A 19645-nucleotide genomic window follows, 5' to 3' on the forward strand; every position below is an offset into this window, starting at 1 on the left:
GATGATCGACGCTCAATCGATGATATGTAAGAGAAAAAAGGCCAAAACTTATACATCTGGTTTAATTTGAGATGAGAGCCTGGGATTTTATATTTTGGCCCCATTTAAAACACTCTAGGTTAAGTAAAGGAGTACTACTGCGATATTATTGTTGCTGTGCATCCATTAAAGCCATAACCAGACAATGAAGGATTACATTTGATCTACATACAGGGACTTCTCTACTTACGAACTAGTTAGGTTCCAGAGCTCTGTTCATAAGTCGATTTGTTCGTAAGTTCAACTTTACTCCTGTCTATTCCAAACGTGTTGTACTGCATGTACACTAAACACGGGGAATGACTTTAAAAGTTGTATAATCTCATATAGATATAGATGCCACTGGTTCTTCACGTTTTATAGATGTAGATGCCACCACCACCATCTATTGCGCGGCGGTTGAACTTACGACTCTCGGTCCGAACAGGCAACTGGACATACGGACAGGTTTGTTCGTATCTCTAAAAGTTCGTAAGTCGAATTTTCGTAAGTAGAGAAGTCCCTGTATACGAATTAATAGGTACATTCACGGTATTCCTTTTGTCAATCTACTGCTGGATTCCACACATTCCGGGTGGTTTGGTCGCAGGAATAAACGAATATTTCTATGAAATACATTTTTAAGCATATTGTGCGACCTTTGCTAGGTATGCTATATATTCATATCGTAGACTGCCTTGGCATAGTATCATACAACAAAATGTATGACTTGAATACCACACGTATTTTGAACATTTAACTTATGCCTTAATACTTGTTCGTCCAGCGTTGATGATAGGTCCCTTATGGCAGCAACAGAGCTCATAGACGATCCATCCTTGTTTACAAACTTCCCTCAGTTTGACAGTCAATGCAGTGCTTTGAAGCCACATACAGTGTATCATATAATCTCTCAGCAACTGGACATGAAGATAAATAGACCCAAATGATATTAAATCTTGACTTAAAGGACGTTATTAACCAGTTTAAGTCATAACTGGCTGTGATGTTTCCATCCTACCTTCCGATGTTAGTTATTTTCGACTCTCTGGTTTTACATTTACAGGTGAAATGTCTTTACATTAACAGGTTAAATGTCTCACACTAACACAGCCACCGTTGCTCGTTTTCCTCGATGTGGTGGTGGCTCTGCGATCTTACATTGACATTCTATTCTCTCACAATACAATGGCCACCTCCACAGCTTCGTCATCGTGGGGGTAGTTCTCCGATCTTATATTTACATGCTAATTTCTCACTTTAACATCACTACCCCCGCCCACTTCGCTTATGACCCTTGGGCTACACCCATTTCAAACCTTTAAAACAGCCTGCCTCAGTAGCTTTCCCGTTATTTTTTATCCTAATGACGATTGCTTGTGTTGCGATCGAAACGTCATAGTTTTTTGTTATTTTTTGTTATTTTTATTTAACCTATCTACGTGACTTTACCGAAAGCCCCAATAATACCAAATGATATCAATATAACTATTTTATATGAATTGATTGATAGTATCATTATTATACTTGCTTACCCAGGAAGGCCTCTTTATCAGGAGGCTCCTGCAATGTTTTTTTGTTTTTCGCAGAAGAGGGCAATGACTGCCATGGAAATTCCCATTGAGTAATTTGCAAGTAATTCTTCAAATTTGGCAAGTTTGGTAACACTCTTAAGCACGCACATCCGATTAGCACGGTTGGCTACGTACAATGTGAAAGAGGTTCAACGTCAGAATCAGAATATTTATTTATACTGGAGGAATCCGATGAGCTACAAAGCTCTTTTTCACAGATTCCAGCATCCATTGCTGTACTGCCATCTCCTGGCCACCTGGGGCAACAGCGGCACGGATTGGAATTGCCCTGCACGACACGTGGTGATACGTGTCATAATGGAAAATTGAATGCCGGGTGGGGGGGGATTGAAAGCAGGGATTGAAAGCAGGGAATGACGATGACAGCGGCACACAATGGCCTACTCTTGCAAATTACATCCGGTGATTGCTGACGCCCAATGTGATACAGACAGCAGCGTAGTATCCATAATAGAGTGTAGTATTTTGTGGTTTACAAGGACCGTTGTATTTTCTGGTTAGTACACACTACAGTGCTAACATTAAACTATGTTGTATTTCACCAGGCAAGGCTCACTGAGCTATGCAGCTATTTTTCAGAAGTGACCTGGCCACAAATGATAGCTTAACAAAGTGGCTTATTACGTGGAAATGTATAGCAACCAGATACTCTAAACGCATGTTTCTAAATGTGGTGGGAATAACCGATGGACCCAGACAAAAATCCACGCGAAAACGGGGAGAACATGCAAACTCCAAATATACATGTGTCAGTCAGGAATGAAACCAACGACCTCCTGCATACCAGGTGAGGTAGTCAACATCTCGCCACTGTGGCGCCCCTATGGTGGCCTGCTGGAATCTAACCGCGAAAACCTCTGCAACAAGCATGCTATCGCAAGGCCATGTCATCACCCCTGCTAGGTCAATGAGTTGGAACAATCATTTCTGATGCTTGGCATCAAAACTCCTTGTAACCTTCCTCCATAATTTCTCAACCAGCTCATGGCCGCACTGTCCCCTGAAGCTTTCTTTCCACAGCACTTTGCGCGCACACCAAGGGCGTGGGGGGGTCGCTCGAGAAAGTGGAGGTGTGCCAATCTAAATGATGAAGGATTCCCTCTCAGGCTCGCGCTTGCCGTCCTCAGCGCCGAGGCATATCTGCGACTCGTTGTGGGGCTGAATCTTGACCGTGACCCTCTTCTGGCCCTCGGAGCTGTTCCGCACGCCGTAGGAGAAGTAGATGATGAAGCCTGCGAGGGACAACGGTGCGGCAAAGTCAAACCCCGCGGATGGGGAACTCACCACGTGTTACAGTCACAAGAGGTGGCACTCGCATTGCCACGATTTACAGGTATTCCCTCGATTTTTACGAAGGGAGGTGCGCATTCTATAAAACAATTAAAAAAACGCGCCTTAAACGAAATTTCGTAAATCAGTAACTTTTTACCATTAATATAATACTAAAAATTCGGGATGTGTTTCGGACAGTCATTCCAACTCTACTCCTAACCTAACAATACACACCTATATCGTTATTCACAATAAAAAATAAATAACACAAATATTAAAATTATTGAACAATAATTAATTAACCTTTTCAGGGAACTCACCAAAAGATCTGCATGTCCGAATGACTGGAAAAGTGATGTGGATGAGTTACTGTTGCACTGTAGGGATGCCGTGACACTGTCGCGGATCAGAAACCTTGATTTGGACTTGATAAATGTGATGAGCTATGAAGCTCTTTTTCACAGACATCCAGTCATGGACGGATGACGCAGCCTCCGGGGTGCTCAGTATTTCATCCCGTGGTGCGTGCGATGTGAAATTGTGTTAACACGGAAATTCGATGTTGTGAATTGAAATGTGTCCATAATTTATCAATTGCATTGACGCGAAATCTCGTAAATGTGAAATCTTCGTAAATCGACAGATACCTGTACAAACGACATGAAGTCTTTTCTGCTATTCCACATGTGATTCTTTGCGACCATTGTCATCTAATAAATCAGCTATTGATGATGATGATGAAAGTGGGAGACAATAGTCTTCTCACGGTGGCTGCACCCATCACTTGTTTTCATGTCATATTAAACACAAGACTGTCATCTAGGCAAAATTAATGTAATTGCCTCGGATCCTGATATCAGTAGAGCCATACGGACCATACAGTAAACCACTCTAGTCTGTGCTCCTCCGACGGAGGAGGAACAGCAAAAATACACGTAACTCTCTCCTGAAGCCATCTCATCGTCACGGCTAGCAGACCTCAACATTGGCATTTAGCTCCTGAACATTTTTCTGCCATCGTACGCAAAAACATCATTGTCCCATTGGGAGACATTTGGAGCTCCAAATTACTGCTCGGGCTCTCAATCCTTCCCCATGTAAATTGAAACTAAAATATTGTAACATTTGGGGAGCGAATTGGTGAGTTTGGCACGTCGGTACAGTTGCAAATCTTTCCCAACCTCTTGTCAAGTCTGGCCATGATCAATCCACGCCTGGATGAATGTCTCCCTAAGGCAACACTCTAAAAGCTCTATTCAGATAGATTCCAAAATCAATCTCTGCATTACCATCTCCTGGCCACCGTGGGCAACATTTGCACGGATTACAATTGCAATAATTTAGAGTATTTACATTTTTTGGCTTCTATAAATTTCCACATAAGTCACTTCGTTGAGCTATCATTCGTGGCCAGGTCGATTCTGAAAAATAATCGAATCGCTCAGTGGACTTTACCTGGAAAATAAAGGTTTAGTTTTATTTTTATCATGATTTGCTTACCTTTCCTATACTTTGAACTTCTATCGTGTTTTTGTATTGTGTTTTTGTAACTTTTTGACCTGCCCCTACTGGACATCTGTGAAAAATAGCTTCATAGTTCATCGGATTCCTCCAGTATATATACAGATTTCTGATTCTGAAATGTCCTGCACTAACACGTGGTGACGGTGTGACAATGGGAAACCTAATGCTAGGTGGGGATTGAAAGCAGGGCATGACTATGACGAGGGTGACGTTTAGTTCTGCGCCATAGTGGCCACCTCTGTGTCCTCGATCACAATTCGTGATGTGTGCACGTGCTATAAATGGCATTTATTATTACATGAAGCAGTCCCCTTCCTTAACCTCCTTCCGTTCCTCTCTCAAAGCCTCACCTATTCTCCATTGTCCAGTCTCTTCCTGTTCACTTCCCCCACCCCTCCATTGCTTCTCTCCCCCTCCCCTTCCCTATCCCCTTCTCACCCCTCTATTGTGACCACCTCCCATACCCTTTCCTATCCCCTATGCACCCCTCTATCATGACCACCTCCCCTCCCCTATCACCTTCTCACCCCTCTATCGTGACCACCTCACCTACCCTCCTCTATCCCCTACTCACACCTCTATCGTGGTCACCAATTCCTCATCTCTTTGCATGCCCCCTGCCATCAAAATCATTTATTTGTATAAACCGTTTTTTTTACTATGTTAACCGCATCAAAGGGCACTCTATATATAAAACAAGGTTATTATTCCTACTACTGTGAACACTTGTGACTTGGTACCTACCAATGAGCATCCATACAGAGAAGCGAGCCCACGTGCCGGCGTCGAGTTGCATCATGAGGTAGATGTTGACGAAGACGCTGAGCACTGGCAGCACCGGAAGCAGCGGCACCTGCAAGGGTTATTGCAGATGATGATTTTCACGCCCCTTCACCTCCTCTGCTGTCAATTTTTATCCCGACTGTGTGTGATATTCCACGAGATAAAAGTCACCAGTACAATTACTCGCAGAGCGGCGGGACAATTCGTGCTGGCGAACGGATGGCAGAAGCGAATATCGCAAGAAGACAGCCAATTGCCACCCGCGTATCAGAGTAAATGTTTGTCGCGTGAGGGTTAAACCAATATTTTAAGTCTCAGAGACGGAATTTTGCCAATTTAAGTGCAGAACTAAATTTAATGTGCTTTTATTTTGACCGGGCTGAGATCATGAACTCACTGCATTCGGGATCCCGGTTTAATCAAAACTCAGCCTATGCGAACCTACAGGTCTCTACAGTTGTCTATGTACGTATGCATGTTGAACTTTTTTCGCACCATACGTAACCAACCGTGATAATCGGACATATATGGGTCTTTATCCAAGAAAACTGTACACTTGAGCACATGGTTTAATCAGAGGCAGCTGCCTGGATTGGAGCCCAGAATCTCAGCAGTGTTGGCTCACTGCTCTGACCTCCGCCTTCTTTTGAGCATTTCAAGGCATCAAGTAGATCGACACTGGGTACAGGACGCGCCAGCATGAGGGGGTGGCAGCAGGCGGGAGTGTGATGCCCACAGCCTCACTCACCATGAACGATATCTTGGTGTGGCTCTGAGGCTGCCGCCAGATGGTCACCGTGCAGGCAGCAAGGACGGCCATGAGCAGCACCACGGGAGCCACCACCTGCGGCTGTCTGTCCATCAACGCTTGCGGCCAATTGGCCAGCACGACGCTGAGCAGGAGTATCGTAAGTCCTGGTGGGGAGTTGTAAAACGAGGAAGAACAATCGTACGTGCGCTTGGGGTTCCCTCACGCTTTCCAACGCCATCGGTTGGCTGTGGAGGTTTCTCAATATAATTCCAGCTCCGCCACGAGGGCGTGAATGAGTGAGTGAGTTCCCCACTTTCTCGTTTGTTTCCCATGTCAAATGAAATTTCCCTGAGGTGAACATTATCTGCACCTCTATCAAGCCGCACTGAAACTGCCCAGGAGCCACAGGGTGGCTCAAGAGCCACAGTCAGGCCGCGCGCCTGGTCTATGACACGATGCCAGTAGTGCGCCGGGGAATAAAATGGCAAATAATACACAGATGATTATTATTATTTACCTATGTAGATGGTATGCTAATGTTACATTTACGCTGATCGAGAAAGCCAGACTTTGGGAAACAAATGGTGAAATCAGACAAGTAGGAATCAATGCTTGAATTAATCCATGACCCTGAAGCTAGAGGGTCTGTTGCCTCTCTAACGTATAGTGGTTGACGCGACACCGCATTGCCTTGGCTCGGCTTGCTTACCAACGATGAAGACGCAGATGTTGACGATGTGCGAGGACGTGGCCGTGGGGATCTGTGACTCCGGAAGGACCAGGGATTTCAACCAGAATGTCGCAGAGCCGGGTCCCTTGCTTGGCACGCATATCCCTGTTCCGTGAGGCTCTTTGGTCTTCTCCCCGTAGACATCCATGTCCGCTGTGGCTGACACCGACTGATAACAATCATCCTCCTTGTACCTAGAGCGCAGAGCAAGCCATATTCTGTTGATTTCTTATATGTATATACATGTGTAGTGCCTGAAATACGCGCCACACGCGGGTGTGGGTGTACGCGCGCGTAGTGGGAGCAAATGAGGTCGAGGTTGTTATTGTTGCTAGGCATGAGGAGGAGGCCAGAGACGGGTAGGGGGCGATTAAGGACACAGGGCGCTGATTGGCTGGGAGTTGTTGTCTGGATGCGGCGCCACGCTGTCTGAGGACAGTAACAGGCCGGGAAGTTGTTCTTGTCGCTAAGTGGCGCCGCATTGTCTGGGAAAATATGGCAGGTGCCAGGGGGGGCTGGGGGCGACGGGCGTCGCGGGGGATGCCACCAATTAATTGGAGATTAATTGGCTTGGGGATAAAGAGAGGGGGTTTTGAAGCAGACGGGAGTTCGCGCCTGGGAGGAGAAGCGAGATGCTGGAGCTGAAGCAGCGGAGCCAGAAGCAGTGGAGAAGTGTAGGGTAGCAGTGGAGAGGTATAGGGTAGCAGTGGAGCAGTATATGGTAGCAATGAAAAAGCCAGCAGAAACGGCTGGAGTGTGACGGCGAAGCCAGCAGAAAGCGGCTGGAGTGTGGCGGAGAAGCCGATAGTGATATGGCTGAGTGTGACGGGAGAGTTGATAAAGAGCGGCTGAACTGTGACGGAGAGAGTAGAGAGGAGAGTCGACGGAGGAGAGACGCGGAGCGAGCGAGGCCGGCGGAATGCGGCGAGCGAGCGGAGAGCGCGCGGAAGGAATGTTGATTGGTGTTAGCTGGAGGAATGTTGATCGGTATTAGCGAAATAAAGCGAGAGAGAAAAGCAAGAAGCTGTCATGTCAAGTCGAGCACTACACATGCATGAAAAGGATAAAGCTAATGGCATCCTTTCTGGTGCGTTTTACGGGTTATACCATGCATTATTTTTGCATGATATCCAATGTTTCGCTTCTGCAGGAACTGAATTACATTCTTTGGTTCTTTCGGTTAAGTCACGTATAAAGATAAAATAATAAATTAAATAATAGCATAATACGACGTTTAGATTGCAACACAAGCAATCATCATCAGGTATAAAAGAAATAGCAACAAAAATCTAACCAGAAAACTATAGACAGACACACAAGCAGACAGACATCACACAGACACACAGAGAGAGAACACGTATCAGCAGAAAGAGAGAGGTCGTTTCTGTGACGAGGCCTTAAATATAGAGAGGGGGCAGGGGCGGAGAGAGGGAGGGGGCAGAGAAAAAAAATTAGCATGTCAATGAGTGGACGACGACGTGGTACGGTAAGCAAGACGACGACGTGGTACGGTATGCAAGCTTGAAAATTAGGAGAAAGACACACTAAAATTAAATAACCTAGTAAAATATCGAAATGTAATGCCTGTTACATTCCTAATTTTCAAGCTTGCATACCGTACCACGTCGTCGTCTTGCTTACCGTACCACGTCGTCGTCCACTCATTGACATGCAAATTTTTTCTCTGCCCCCTCCCTCTCTCCGCCCCCGCCCCCTCTCTATATTTAAGGCCTCGTCACAGAAACAACCTCTCTCTTTCTGCCGATAGGTGTTCTCTCTCTGTGTGTCTGTGTGATGTCTGTCTGCTTGTGTGTCTGTCTATAGTTTTCTGGTTAGATTTTTGTTGCTATTTCTTTTATACCTGATGATGATTGCTTGTGTTGCAATCGAAACGTCGTATTATGCTATTATTTAATTTATTATTTTATCTTTATACGTGACTTAACCGAAAGAACCAAAGAATAATTCCTGCAGTCACGAATGCTCCAAAATTGAGACTGAATTACATTTCCAGCATGCGCAGCAAAAGGTCGGACATTGTAGCAAACGACACACGCAATAGGACCAGATCACACACCAGAGAGCTACACAGCACTACTATTAAATCCTACACAGGAGTGTAACCCATCTTTCTCTATGGTGGATGTGACGGACACACAGGTGTCGTGACTGTACTTGTCACTGTATGGTGCCGGGACTTGCGAAGTCACGGCCGGTGATGTTGTCATTGCGGGCAGCCCGGGTTGCGGGCTGCAGTACCAACTAGTGGTGGTTGGGTGAGCGCGGGTGAGCACGAAGGCACCACGAGCAGCGTGCGGTGCCGGCTCCCAGTGAGGGAGCGAGAGCGAGCGTCAGCCAGCCAGGGTTACGCTGGAGCATGATACTCTGGCTGACCTGTTGTCACGTGACCGGACAATACTGGAGGGGGCCACCGGTGGATGGGGGCCGAGGGGCGGTCACGTGGTCCCAGAGAGCTCTCGGGAATGTTCGAGAAGGGGCCCAAAGAGCCTGGAAGGTGGGTGGGGCTAAGGGCGGAGCCAGCCCCAGCGCGTGGGCATATAACGAGAGCTCCGTGAGGGGCCCAGGGTTCTTCAAGTGTTGGTGTTCGAAGATCCATGTCGGGGAGAAGCCTCTAGCCACACGGTCCGGGACCCAGCTTGTGGACCGGACCGGGATAGCGAACCGAGTCTATTTCTGCCATAGCGTGGCTGGATGGGCATTCAAGACCCAAGCGTAGGTTATTTTATGTTGGTGCTATTGTGTTAATAAAGAGTGTTGCTCCCAAGTTAACGTCTGTGACTCAGTTGGACTCACTACACAGGTAATACAAATATATTTTTTATTGCGCTACCCTCTACTGTTTGGACCATAAGTCACTTGAAGGGATCTCAGAGGTAGCTGTCTGGTATCCACTTCCTTGGACCATTCACTAATAAAAAGGGTCACTCTCCTGTGAGACAGATCTGAATGGCTACTTTGTCTCGTGACATGACACGGATAGCACAATCGCAATATCGCTGTGTCACTCGACAAAAAACGATGAAGGTGAAAGCTCTGCCAATGAAAGCAGAAGGGAGGGGAGGGGGGGTCACCTAAGTATGAGCACGCAGGCCGCCACCAGTGAGTAGGCGAGCAGGGTTCCAATGGACATCATATCCACAAGGTCCTTCAGGTCCAGCAGCAGGGCCATCACCGCTGGACACAAGAGAAGGGAGTGAAAAATAAGCTATCGTAGCAAGTGCACCAAGACTGAGAATTGCCACTTTCTCAGAAATTGTGGTTTAAATTTTTTGTAAACGTTGCATTGAATCGAGCCCCATTTTTTGCCACCAGCGTGTGAAAGTGGTGGAACGGTGATTGTTGACGTGCGCTGTAAAATCCTGGTGATATGAATGCCATTCTCAGTGGCGAGTGATATCCGAACCGGGATACGAGTCCTCCCCTTCACCAACCCGTACTGGCCAGCGTGATCTTACAATCGTCATAACCGACATAATATGGGGGAGGAGAAGGGGGCCTTCACCCAACAGTGGATTGCCAAAGGGCAGTACATTTATTTTAAACTGTACGATATATAATAAGCATACACTAACTCTCATCAAGTAACTGACTTTTCGCCGAATGCAGCTTAACACACTTGAATATGGCTATTGAATGAGCGGTAAAGCCTAAAACAGGCCCAATACATTGGATGGTAAGATGTCTACTGCCCTCAAATTCTGATAAATAAATAAAATACTTGTTTTACAGCCCTATTGCTAATCGACTGCTGGATGAGGGGCTCCCCATGATATGTTTGTTTGTTGTAGTCCAGAGTTAGCCTGATAACTTTAATCTACATTGTCTTATGGTTGTTATTGCTTGACTTGCATCCCACTAGGATTTTTGCACACAGCGTTGAAATACGGTTTTTTTCTGGAAGACTTTGCTGTTTTTTCCTGGATTTTTCTGTTGCATGTAGTCACTTTAAGATGTTTCTTGTTCATGTTTTGGTTTTGCACCCGAGTCAAGAGCCGCATGGCTCACAGAGTTATACCTAATAAATGAAACTGAAACTGAAGTCACAGTTCATCAAACTGATTAGTGTGGGTTGGTGAAGTTGGTGCCAAGGACCAGTTCAGATATTGCTTACCACTGATGTTAGCTGTGGATGGGAATTGAACTCTGATCACCTGTAAGGCAGCTAGGCAGTCTTCTTTTTTCGTATAGCTGATGTAGATGTAGAGCGACAACTACAATTTTTACATTCAGGTGGTCAAGCCAGATAACCGTGTCAGGAGTAGTGGAGTGTATTGCTGTGATGTTGCCTTCGTACTTGAGCTCGGCAATGAGCTACCACCAATATTTGGCCAAGCTCTGCAATCCTCTATACATTACGATGCTTTCATCCAATTAATGAGTGTTTATTATGAATGTGGGAGGAAACCGGAGTAACCTGAGAAAACCCACTCTGTACCACCTTTTTCTAAAAAGCCAGGGTATGGTGCCTCCTCAACGCCCATGGGAAGAGCGTTTCACAACGTTTAGGCTCAATCATAACGCGGCATGATAACCACTAAGCCACCGGATCCCTTGATGAAATTACAATGAAATTACAAGCACATTCACTATTTGGACTTGAAATATCGACTACTTCAACTATTTTACTCTTTTGACTTGTCCACAATTTCCTTGGGGCAAGCGGGATTGAGGGGTGAGGATTGAACAACCAGGGACCCATTGTATGTAGAAAAAAAAAACTTACCAGCCAGCATGCCAGACGCCATCGTGGCAACGACGGGAGACTTCCGGGAGCTGAGTTTGGCCAGGTGCCGGAAGATGAGGCCGTCTCGAGCCATCGCGTACACAATCCGCGGGAGGGGAAACATGGAGCCCAAGAGGCTGAGAGTGAAATAAGGGAGATAAAATATGTTAATGTAAACAAAACTGCAAATTACTTCCACCAATAAACCATTCTTTTTTTGTCTACTCCAATCGTGCAACTAGCAGCGGCTCTTCGGATGAAGGATCCATTGAGAAATCTCACACAGTAGAGCAACCCTCCATGTTTAAGAATGGCCCACAGAAGCCGATATCCTTACATAAGTGGCCTTTGTTTATCCACAGACCAGACGGGGTGCAAATTTCCCTTGTACTTTGCTGCAAAAACATTGTCACGTGACAATCAAACTAATATTGATTTTTATTCTAAAAACTTGGAAAGGTGGTGAAGAGTAAAAGGCGCAGCCTTGAAATTGCCTCCCTCACCGCTGGCAGAAAGGCGTCCACTATTTATGTATAAACACTCAGAAATTGGCAGATAACACTTTAATATGGGCTAATCGATGAAACACCAGTTAAGGGGGGTGCCCACTTGAGATCCCGGTGAAGTCCCCACTCAGCTTGGTCCCAGTTAAGGCAGTAGTGCCTTGAATGAGGAAGAAGGAGTAGCGATTGTCATCAGGCCCACAGAAGCCACAGGGAAGTGAGTACCTGTCAGATGAGCCGGCAGCGATGATCCCCATCATATTTCGGATAGAAGTGGTTCTCAACTTTTTTTGGCTCCTGTGGCCCCTTGTTGAATTTTGTTTAAATAGAGTACCCACTTGCCTGACCCAAAATGGTTCTGAGGAATAAATGTATGAATAATGAACATCATCAATATTATAACCAATTGTCCATTTTGTGAGATACCCTAACTAGAGAGTAACTGCAAGAGAATAAAACAAAATACAATGGACGCTCTGAATTTTATATTGGCAGATTCATACATGACTACTCACCAAGTGACTCTCATGCGTGAATATAATTTCACACATTTGTAAATCAACCTCACGCACACCCTGGGACACTGCACGTAGAGAATGACGGGTTACACTACTGCGTAGGATTTCACAGGAGTGCTGCATATCTCTCCGATGTGTGCTCGGGTCCTACCACGTGATGTTTGGCATGATGGCCGATGCTTCTCTGCACGTGCTGGAAACTGAGAACCACTGATAATAGAGGACTGCCGAGCTTGGGGGCGGGGAGAATTCGGTGGCGGTTCACCGCGTGGCTCCCTTTCCCGCTCGTCTACGGTTCGATCGTGTCGCTCTCTCTGAGTGAATACTGTGCGGCGACGCGTTGCAAGTTGACATCGTCATTGATTGACCGACTCTTCCATGATGTTCAGTCGTCTTGGCAGAAGTGGGAGTACCCACGCTTTACCCCAGCACACGCGACCTGCCGGTCGACTAACTGTGGCGGGTGGACAGACAGAGACAGTGCAGGGGGATTTAAGAAACGTACAGCCATCGTTTCAGCTGCCACGCCAGGAGATCAAATAAAAACCGGTCACATCTGGATTGCAAGTCCAGTGTGGTGCTGTCCATTACACAAGGTCAGCATCCCAGATTACTGCCTTATGTATAATATTTAGTTAATTATCTAGGAACATTTTGATAACTTCAGATGGTCTATCTTGCGACATCTTCTGTGATAATTATTACACTCGTTTAGCCAGGAAAGGACTCACTGAGTCTCAATATCCTCTTTCAAGAGGGTCCTGCCAAATTTTCGCAGTAAGGTGCTGCTGTGTGTAATCCAAATTCCGTAATTTACAGGTAATTTTTCATCAGTAGTTTTTGTCAATGCTAGTTACATTGTATGGCTTTTTTAGCTATGGGAGGACACCGGAGAACCCGAAGCAAACCCATGCACATTCGGGGGAGAACATAAACACTGCACACAGAAAGGTGGCCCGAGTCAGAAATCGAAACCCAGGCCCTTCTTGCTGTGAGGCACAAGCTTTAGTACTACACTGCCACCTTGCCCCCAAAGACACTCACGTTGGCCTGAATGTCCCAGGTCAGAGCGGGTGTTCCTGTAAAGAGGTTTAGCTGTTCTGCATGGATTTCCTCTGGGAACCTTCTGATAACCCGGAGAAAATCCCATACAGAATAATGGGGAGAGTTTACAAACTAGACACAGAAGTGCGCCCCAGCCGAGTGAACAGATACACGTGTAATAAAGGACTCGACCACGGTATCTGGCTTGGTGTCCTTTATTCGGGTTCGTATACTTTTCCCACACGGCTCTTTCTCTTCCCCGTAGCAGCCTCACTGCTAATCTCCTTGTGCAGCCTCTCCAGCTGCCCTCGCTGCAGCCCCACCGCTGCTCTCTCTTCTCCGAAGTAGTCCCGCTGCTGTTCTCTTCGTGCAGCCTCCCAGCTGCCCTCGTTGCAGCCTCACCGCTGCTCCCCGCTTCTCCGGGGTCGGTCACCGCTGGCCGACGGTGCCCTATCCGTACTCTGTGTGTGTGGCGATCTCGCCACTCTCCCCAACCTTCGCCCTGCGTGGCCTTACTCTAGCCCAGTCTCCAAACAACCTCCCTTCCTCTTCCGGTTTCTCCCCTTTTAGACCTGAACCCTCTCCCCCACGTGACGTAACTCCTCCCCCCATGACGTCACATCCGGAAGGTCGTTTACGCCCGCATTACACACGCAACATGAAGTCCTGCAGACGCAGGAGGAAGAGGGGTGGTGGGAGGAGAAGAGGGGTGGCCAAACCTGTCACCTGTCACCCACCTGGTGGAGAGTGCGCAGAGGGAGCCCACAGCGACGGGGTACTTGGCGGGGTCCCAACCCACGTACTCAAAGGCCATTGGCAGAGGGCTCTCCTTGTCCAGCAGATAGTAGGGCATCATGAGCGTGAGGGCGGCCGACACGCCGAAGTAGGCCACGAAGCAGATGAGCAGCGACGCGACGATCCCCACGGGGATGGCCCGCTGAGGGTTCTTCACCTCCTCGCCTGCAGCCCGGGGGGATGGACGCGACGCCGTTTTTCAAGATCAAAATCGAATGCATTTGCTGCTCAGTGTCTGTAATGTTTACAATTTATCCGCTGCTGTAGCTTCCTTTTCTTTTCTCGCCATGATCCTCCGCGGGTCATTTATAAATCATCTTAAGGCTGAACGTTTCTTATCCCCGCGCACAAATAGTATCAATCAATAGTACCTGTGGAATTCGCGTGGCGAGTTGCTAACACGAGACATCATCATGGCCAACACCGCTGATGCCCATAATATATATTTTTTTGTTATATCGCATGAATATAAATGTGTTTGGTTTAACACGTAGACTATCGCGACCAATATCCATAATAGAGGTTTTGGGTTATATCGCATAAATATATAAATGTGTCGTTAAGACCAGCCACCACCTGACACAGCCAACTAGTAAGGGTTGTCACGTAAACAGAACGTGCAAATTAGTCACTAGTACAGCACACCGGTGTGTTGGAGAGCCAAACCACAACATTTATAAACTGAGTCCGACGTTTCGCCAGTAATTACGACTAGCTTCATCAGGCGACAGCCAGAAACTGTCTGTCGACACATTTATATATTTACACGATCTAACCCAAAAACCTCTATTATGGATAAATGTGTTTGTCAAGTAAATAAAACGTGCCAATTAGTTATTACTTCAGCAAACGCCGGTGGCAAAATCGCCTGATGAAGCTGGTTGTAATCACCAGTGAAACGTCACGGTACTCAAATTGTAAACGTTGCGGGTTTACTCTCCAACACACCAGTGCGCTGAAGTAGTAACTAATTGGCACGTTTTGTTTACGTGACAAACCTTACTAATTGTCTGCATTGGGTGGTGGTAGGTTAACGACACTTTTATATTTACGGGATCTAACCCAAACCCCCCCCACCCCCTTTATTATGGATATTGGTCGCGAAAGCCTACGTGTTAAACCGCCAATGCCACCAATGCCCACCACTGCACCTCATTACCAAACGCTGCTACACAGGAAAGATGCACAACGACCTCCAAGATGCGCCCAGACTATCTCCCACCATCTGTGGTATTTAGCCAGTTATTGTTGAATTGTTGTTGCTATATCCCAGATGATGGGATATATCCATCACGTTTTTTTGGGGCATTTTCTGCATTGCCTCTACTTGCCTAATCTCGTTACTTTCCTGTCCCAGAAATAATGTAATATTTCTTGAAAAAAATATGTTTTTGTATTTTGAAGCGTAATTAATCTTCTTGATTAGTTTGTATTCACATTTTTTATATATTATTAAGTTAGTCTATATGTAAAAAAAAAATTCAATTGTGCAGTTCATTTTTTCACTGTTGTATGGGAAAATAATCCCTGTAGCAAATCAGACAACCAAGAGGAACTTGGCCTCAAGAGGCCTTGACACAGGTCTCCACCAAAATCCCACGCAATTCCGATCTGGTCTTGCATTAATTATTTTAGCGATACCTGCACTGATAAATAGCAAACAAAAGTCACAACACGTTTGTCATGAACACCGTGGCCCTAAAGAAAAAGTATATATAAGGCAACGTTTCGGGCAATAGCCCTTCTTCATTGCACACGAAGGAGGGCCATTGGCAAAATTCCAGACAGTGGGAAAAGTAAATGCTTGGTGAGATGGCGAAATTTTCGGGCAATGTCACACCGACGATGTACTTTTCTTTTCAAGGCCACGTGGCATTATTGACGGAACGTGCCGGACTTTTTTTTTCTGTCGTAGCTATTCGGTCTCTTGCCAACGGGCGCCATCGCTACCGGTGGTGGCGATGCAGTCGAAGCCGATGAAGGCGTAGAAGCAGGTGGCAGCGCCCGCGAGCATCCCCGTCACGCCGAACGGCAGGAACCCCCCGACGCCCAGCCTTGACTCCGCGGGCGCTGACACATTCCAACTGCGGCGAGGAAACACGCCGAGGGGCGCCGCCGCGCCACCCGCACTCGGTCACGGGATCCACGGCGACGGTGCCGAGCGGTTGAGCATTTGCCAGCCAATTGCAGGGGTTCGCGGTTCGAGCCCAGCGGCCGCTCCGATTTCATGCCATAGGTGTATTGAGCGTAAGTAAATTATTACGATTACAATGCGTTATGAGGTGGTTGCAATGATACTACTTGGCCTTGATAAGTGCATTTATTACCCATCTGATGGCCTTAAAAGGTAAGCCAATCAACTATTTTTATTTATATATATGTACGGCCCATAGCATGCTTGCTCTTCCTCCAGTGCGCCGCGGACTCCTGAAATGTTACTATTTATCTCAGTTTGCGTCTTCACTCAGACGCGCGAGTCTCATCTCGTCGCAGTCCATTGCATTTTTGCTCTTTCACGGGCATTCACTGCCATGTCGCACATGATCATTTTCGTCCACTTGTAGGCATTATTGACAAAAAATATATTTTAAAAAACGTCAAACGCTTTCGTCCACAAATATTTGTCATTAACGATTTCCTTAGCAGCGTTAACGCCGGCACTGCTCCCGACAGCCACGTGAATAACATTATGGGGCACGTCCAGGCTGCCCATCTGTCCATCTGTCGGTCTGTCCAACCACTGCCTAGGGCGCGTTCATCCGTCGACTTGCCTGTGCGAGTTGGTGATGTTGGTGATCTCCTCAGGCACGATGGCCCAGTTGTGAATGTCGCCCTTCACAAAACCGGCCACCACCACGAAGCACAGCACCAGCACGTTCACCACCGTGAAGATCTTGTTCACCCATGCAGACTCCTTCACACCAAACGACAGCAAGCCTGCGAAGGCCGAATACGGACGCCGACGCTTTTGAATCGAATTGAAAAACTCAACGTGTCCGTCAATAACCCGGCATATGATATTAGTTTTTGAAAACGAATTTCTTTATAAATACTTTTTGTGTTTGGTTTATTGTCCTTCCATCACACCTCCAATTAGCACGGTTGGTTACATACGGTACAAAAGAAGTTCAACGTACATACACAATCGCTCGCTCGCGCCACTACTGGTGAGAGTGTGTTTGGCCTACTCTTTCACATTGGCCAGATGTCTCAGAAGATGTGGAAGTACCCGCAATTTACCCCACCGTACGTGACCTGTCGATTGACTGTGGTTGAACCCATTGACATCGCTGAGTGGACAGAGGAAGGATGGGGGGATTTAAGAAACTTGCACTATTGTTTCACCTGCCGCACCTGGAGATGGAATCTAACCGGCAACCTCTGGATTGCAAGTCCACTATGCGAACGATTACACTGCGGCAGTATTATAGTTTACTACTGAATATTGAATACGTGGTAAATTGAACTAGCAATTTTTTTTACTAATTTAGAAGGTCTATCGTGCAACGTTCATTATTATTAGGACTCTCTTTCAGGAGGATCCTGCCAAGTTGTGTTGCTATGTATAATCCCAAATTTAGTTATTTGCAGGTAATTTCAGCATCAGATGTGTGGCCAATACCAGTTACATTCTATTTATTTTAGCTCTGGGAGAAAATCTTAGAACCCGGAGGAAACCCATGCAGAAGAGAGGGAGAGTGTACCAACTTCACACAGTAAGGCGCCTGATTCAGAAATGGAACCAAGGCGGTTCTTGCTGTGAGGCACGGGTGTCGCCACTGCACCGCCACCACCCTGCCGCCCTCGCGACGTTTTGAGCTTCGTTTGGCAACTCTCCACTTGTGGCTCGACGCCGCACGAAGGTTTTTGGTGCACAGCCGGGTTGTGGCGTCAGTAGGGTTTGGTCACCCCTATCGAAACCCCATACCTGCGAGGAGGAGGATGATGAAGGCAGCAAAGACATCTGGGTAGGAGGCGAGGCCCGGCAGATTGATGCCCGCGTTCGCCTGGAAGAAGGTGCTCATCGGGCGGCCAATCATTCCGTCAAACGTGGCGCTCCATGCCCTCGCGACGCTCGACGTGCCTGAATAGACAAAATGAAAAAGCGTGACAGTTGACGTTTTGGGAGCTGGCCATTGTTCAGAGCACATGCAGTGGGATTCATCCAGGGGATCTCTAGAACCCCTCTAGAGGGGATCTCTAGAACCCCTCTAGAGGGATCTCTAGGATAGCGGTGGGTCCTTCATGAATAAGGTGTTACGAAGCAGCAGTCCCTTAAAGAGCCACCGCATGCGGTTCCAGAGCCGCAGGTTGCACATCCCTGAGCTGGGCGGTCCATGGCTCAGTTGCACGGTGGGGAAAAAGGGATGGAAGTGTACTGGCCGCCTTGAGTGTAAATGTGCGCTGCCCTGCTGCACGCACACCTGCTTACCGATGACGTAGGCGAGGATGAGGTTCCACCCCGTGATGAAGGCGAGCAGCTCCCCCACCGTCACGTAGCTGTAGAGATACGCCGAGCCCGTCTTGGGCACGCGTGCGCCAAATTCGGCATAGCACATGCCGGCCATCACCGACGCGAGCGCCGCCACCAGAAAGGAGAGCACGATGGCTGGGCCAGAGTCCTCGCGGGCCACGGCGCCGGCCAGCACGTAGACGCCGGCACCCAGCGTGCTACCAACGCCCAGCGCCACCAGGTCGACCGTAGTGAGGCATCGCGCCAGCTGCTCCTCGCCCTCCACCTCGCCGCTGTCCGAGAGGGCCTTGCGACGGGCCAGGCGGCCAACAAACGAGAGGGCCGACGACGTTCCACATGCGCCAATGGTCATTGTCGCGACTGGAGGAGACAGAGAGGAGGTCAAAAGGTCGTGGTCACTTATATCAAAGGCGTATCGGTGGTATCGGAGTACCGACAAGGCTTTCCTGGGGTAAACACGTGTAAAATAACGTAATTATATTTTATTATGTTTTTCTTGAACCCGAATCTGCAATCATGACAGAGGACACATAAAACATACATTAAGGGCTTGTATAGAGCACCATGGTGGTGAGATGTTAACGACTTCGCCTGGTATATAGGAGGTCGTTGGTTAGATCCCGACCCTGACGCCTGTATATTTTGAGTTTGCATGTCTGTCTCCCCATGGTGGCGTGGATTTTTCTCCAGGTCCTCCGGTTTTTCCTTCCACATTTATCATCAACATCACGCGTTTAGAGTATTTGGCTGCTGCTATACATTTCACATGATAAGCCACTTCGTTGAGCTATCATGTGGTTACAGGTCACTTCTGAAAAAGAGCCATATAGCTCAGTGGGCCTTACCTGCTAAAATAAATAGAATCGTAAATCCAGGAGTTATGGCGTCAGGGTA

General features: G+C 47.3%; 1 protein-coding gene across 2 annotated transcripts; it reads right to left on the reverse strand.

The window, feature by feature from the left end:
- Positions 1-1665: 1665 nt before the first annotated feature.
- LOC144950973 (high affinity cationic amino acid transporter 1-like) lies at positions 1666-19111 on the reverse strand. 2 transcript variants are annotated; one of them, XM_078881162.1, is made up of 11 exons: positions 18710-19111; positions 18206-18361; positions 17049-17214; positions 16228-16361; positions 14220-14442; positions 11418-11554; positions 9766-9868; positions 6653-6826; positions 5941-6107; positions 5154-5262; positions 1666-2845 (listed from the first exon to the last, which is right to left on the reverse strand). In XM_078881162.1, the coding sequence occupies exons 1-11, from the start codon at positions 19101-19103 to the stop codon at positions 2737-2739; spliced, it is 1872 nt and encodes a 623-aa protein (XP_078737288.1). In that variant the 5' UTR covers positions 19104-19111; the 3' UTR covers positions 1666-2736. The 2 variants fall into 2 exon arrangements, with proteins under 2 accessions (XP_078737288.1, XP_078737287.1); XM_078881161.1 differs by having other exon boundaries at positions 1668-2845; positions 6653-6867.
- Positions 19112-19645: the final 534 nt, after the last annotated feature.

The sequence above is a fragment of the Lampetra fluviatilis genome, chromosome 60 (assembly GCF_964198595.1).
Source record: "Lampetra fluviatilis chromosome 60, kcLamFluv1.1, whole genome shotgun sequence".
Taxonomy (NCBI): domain Eukaryota; kingdom Metazoa; phylum Chordata; class Hyperoartia; order Petromyzontiformes; family Petromyzontidae; genus Lampetra; species Lampetra fluviatilis.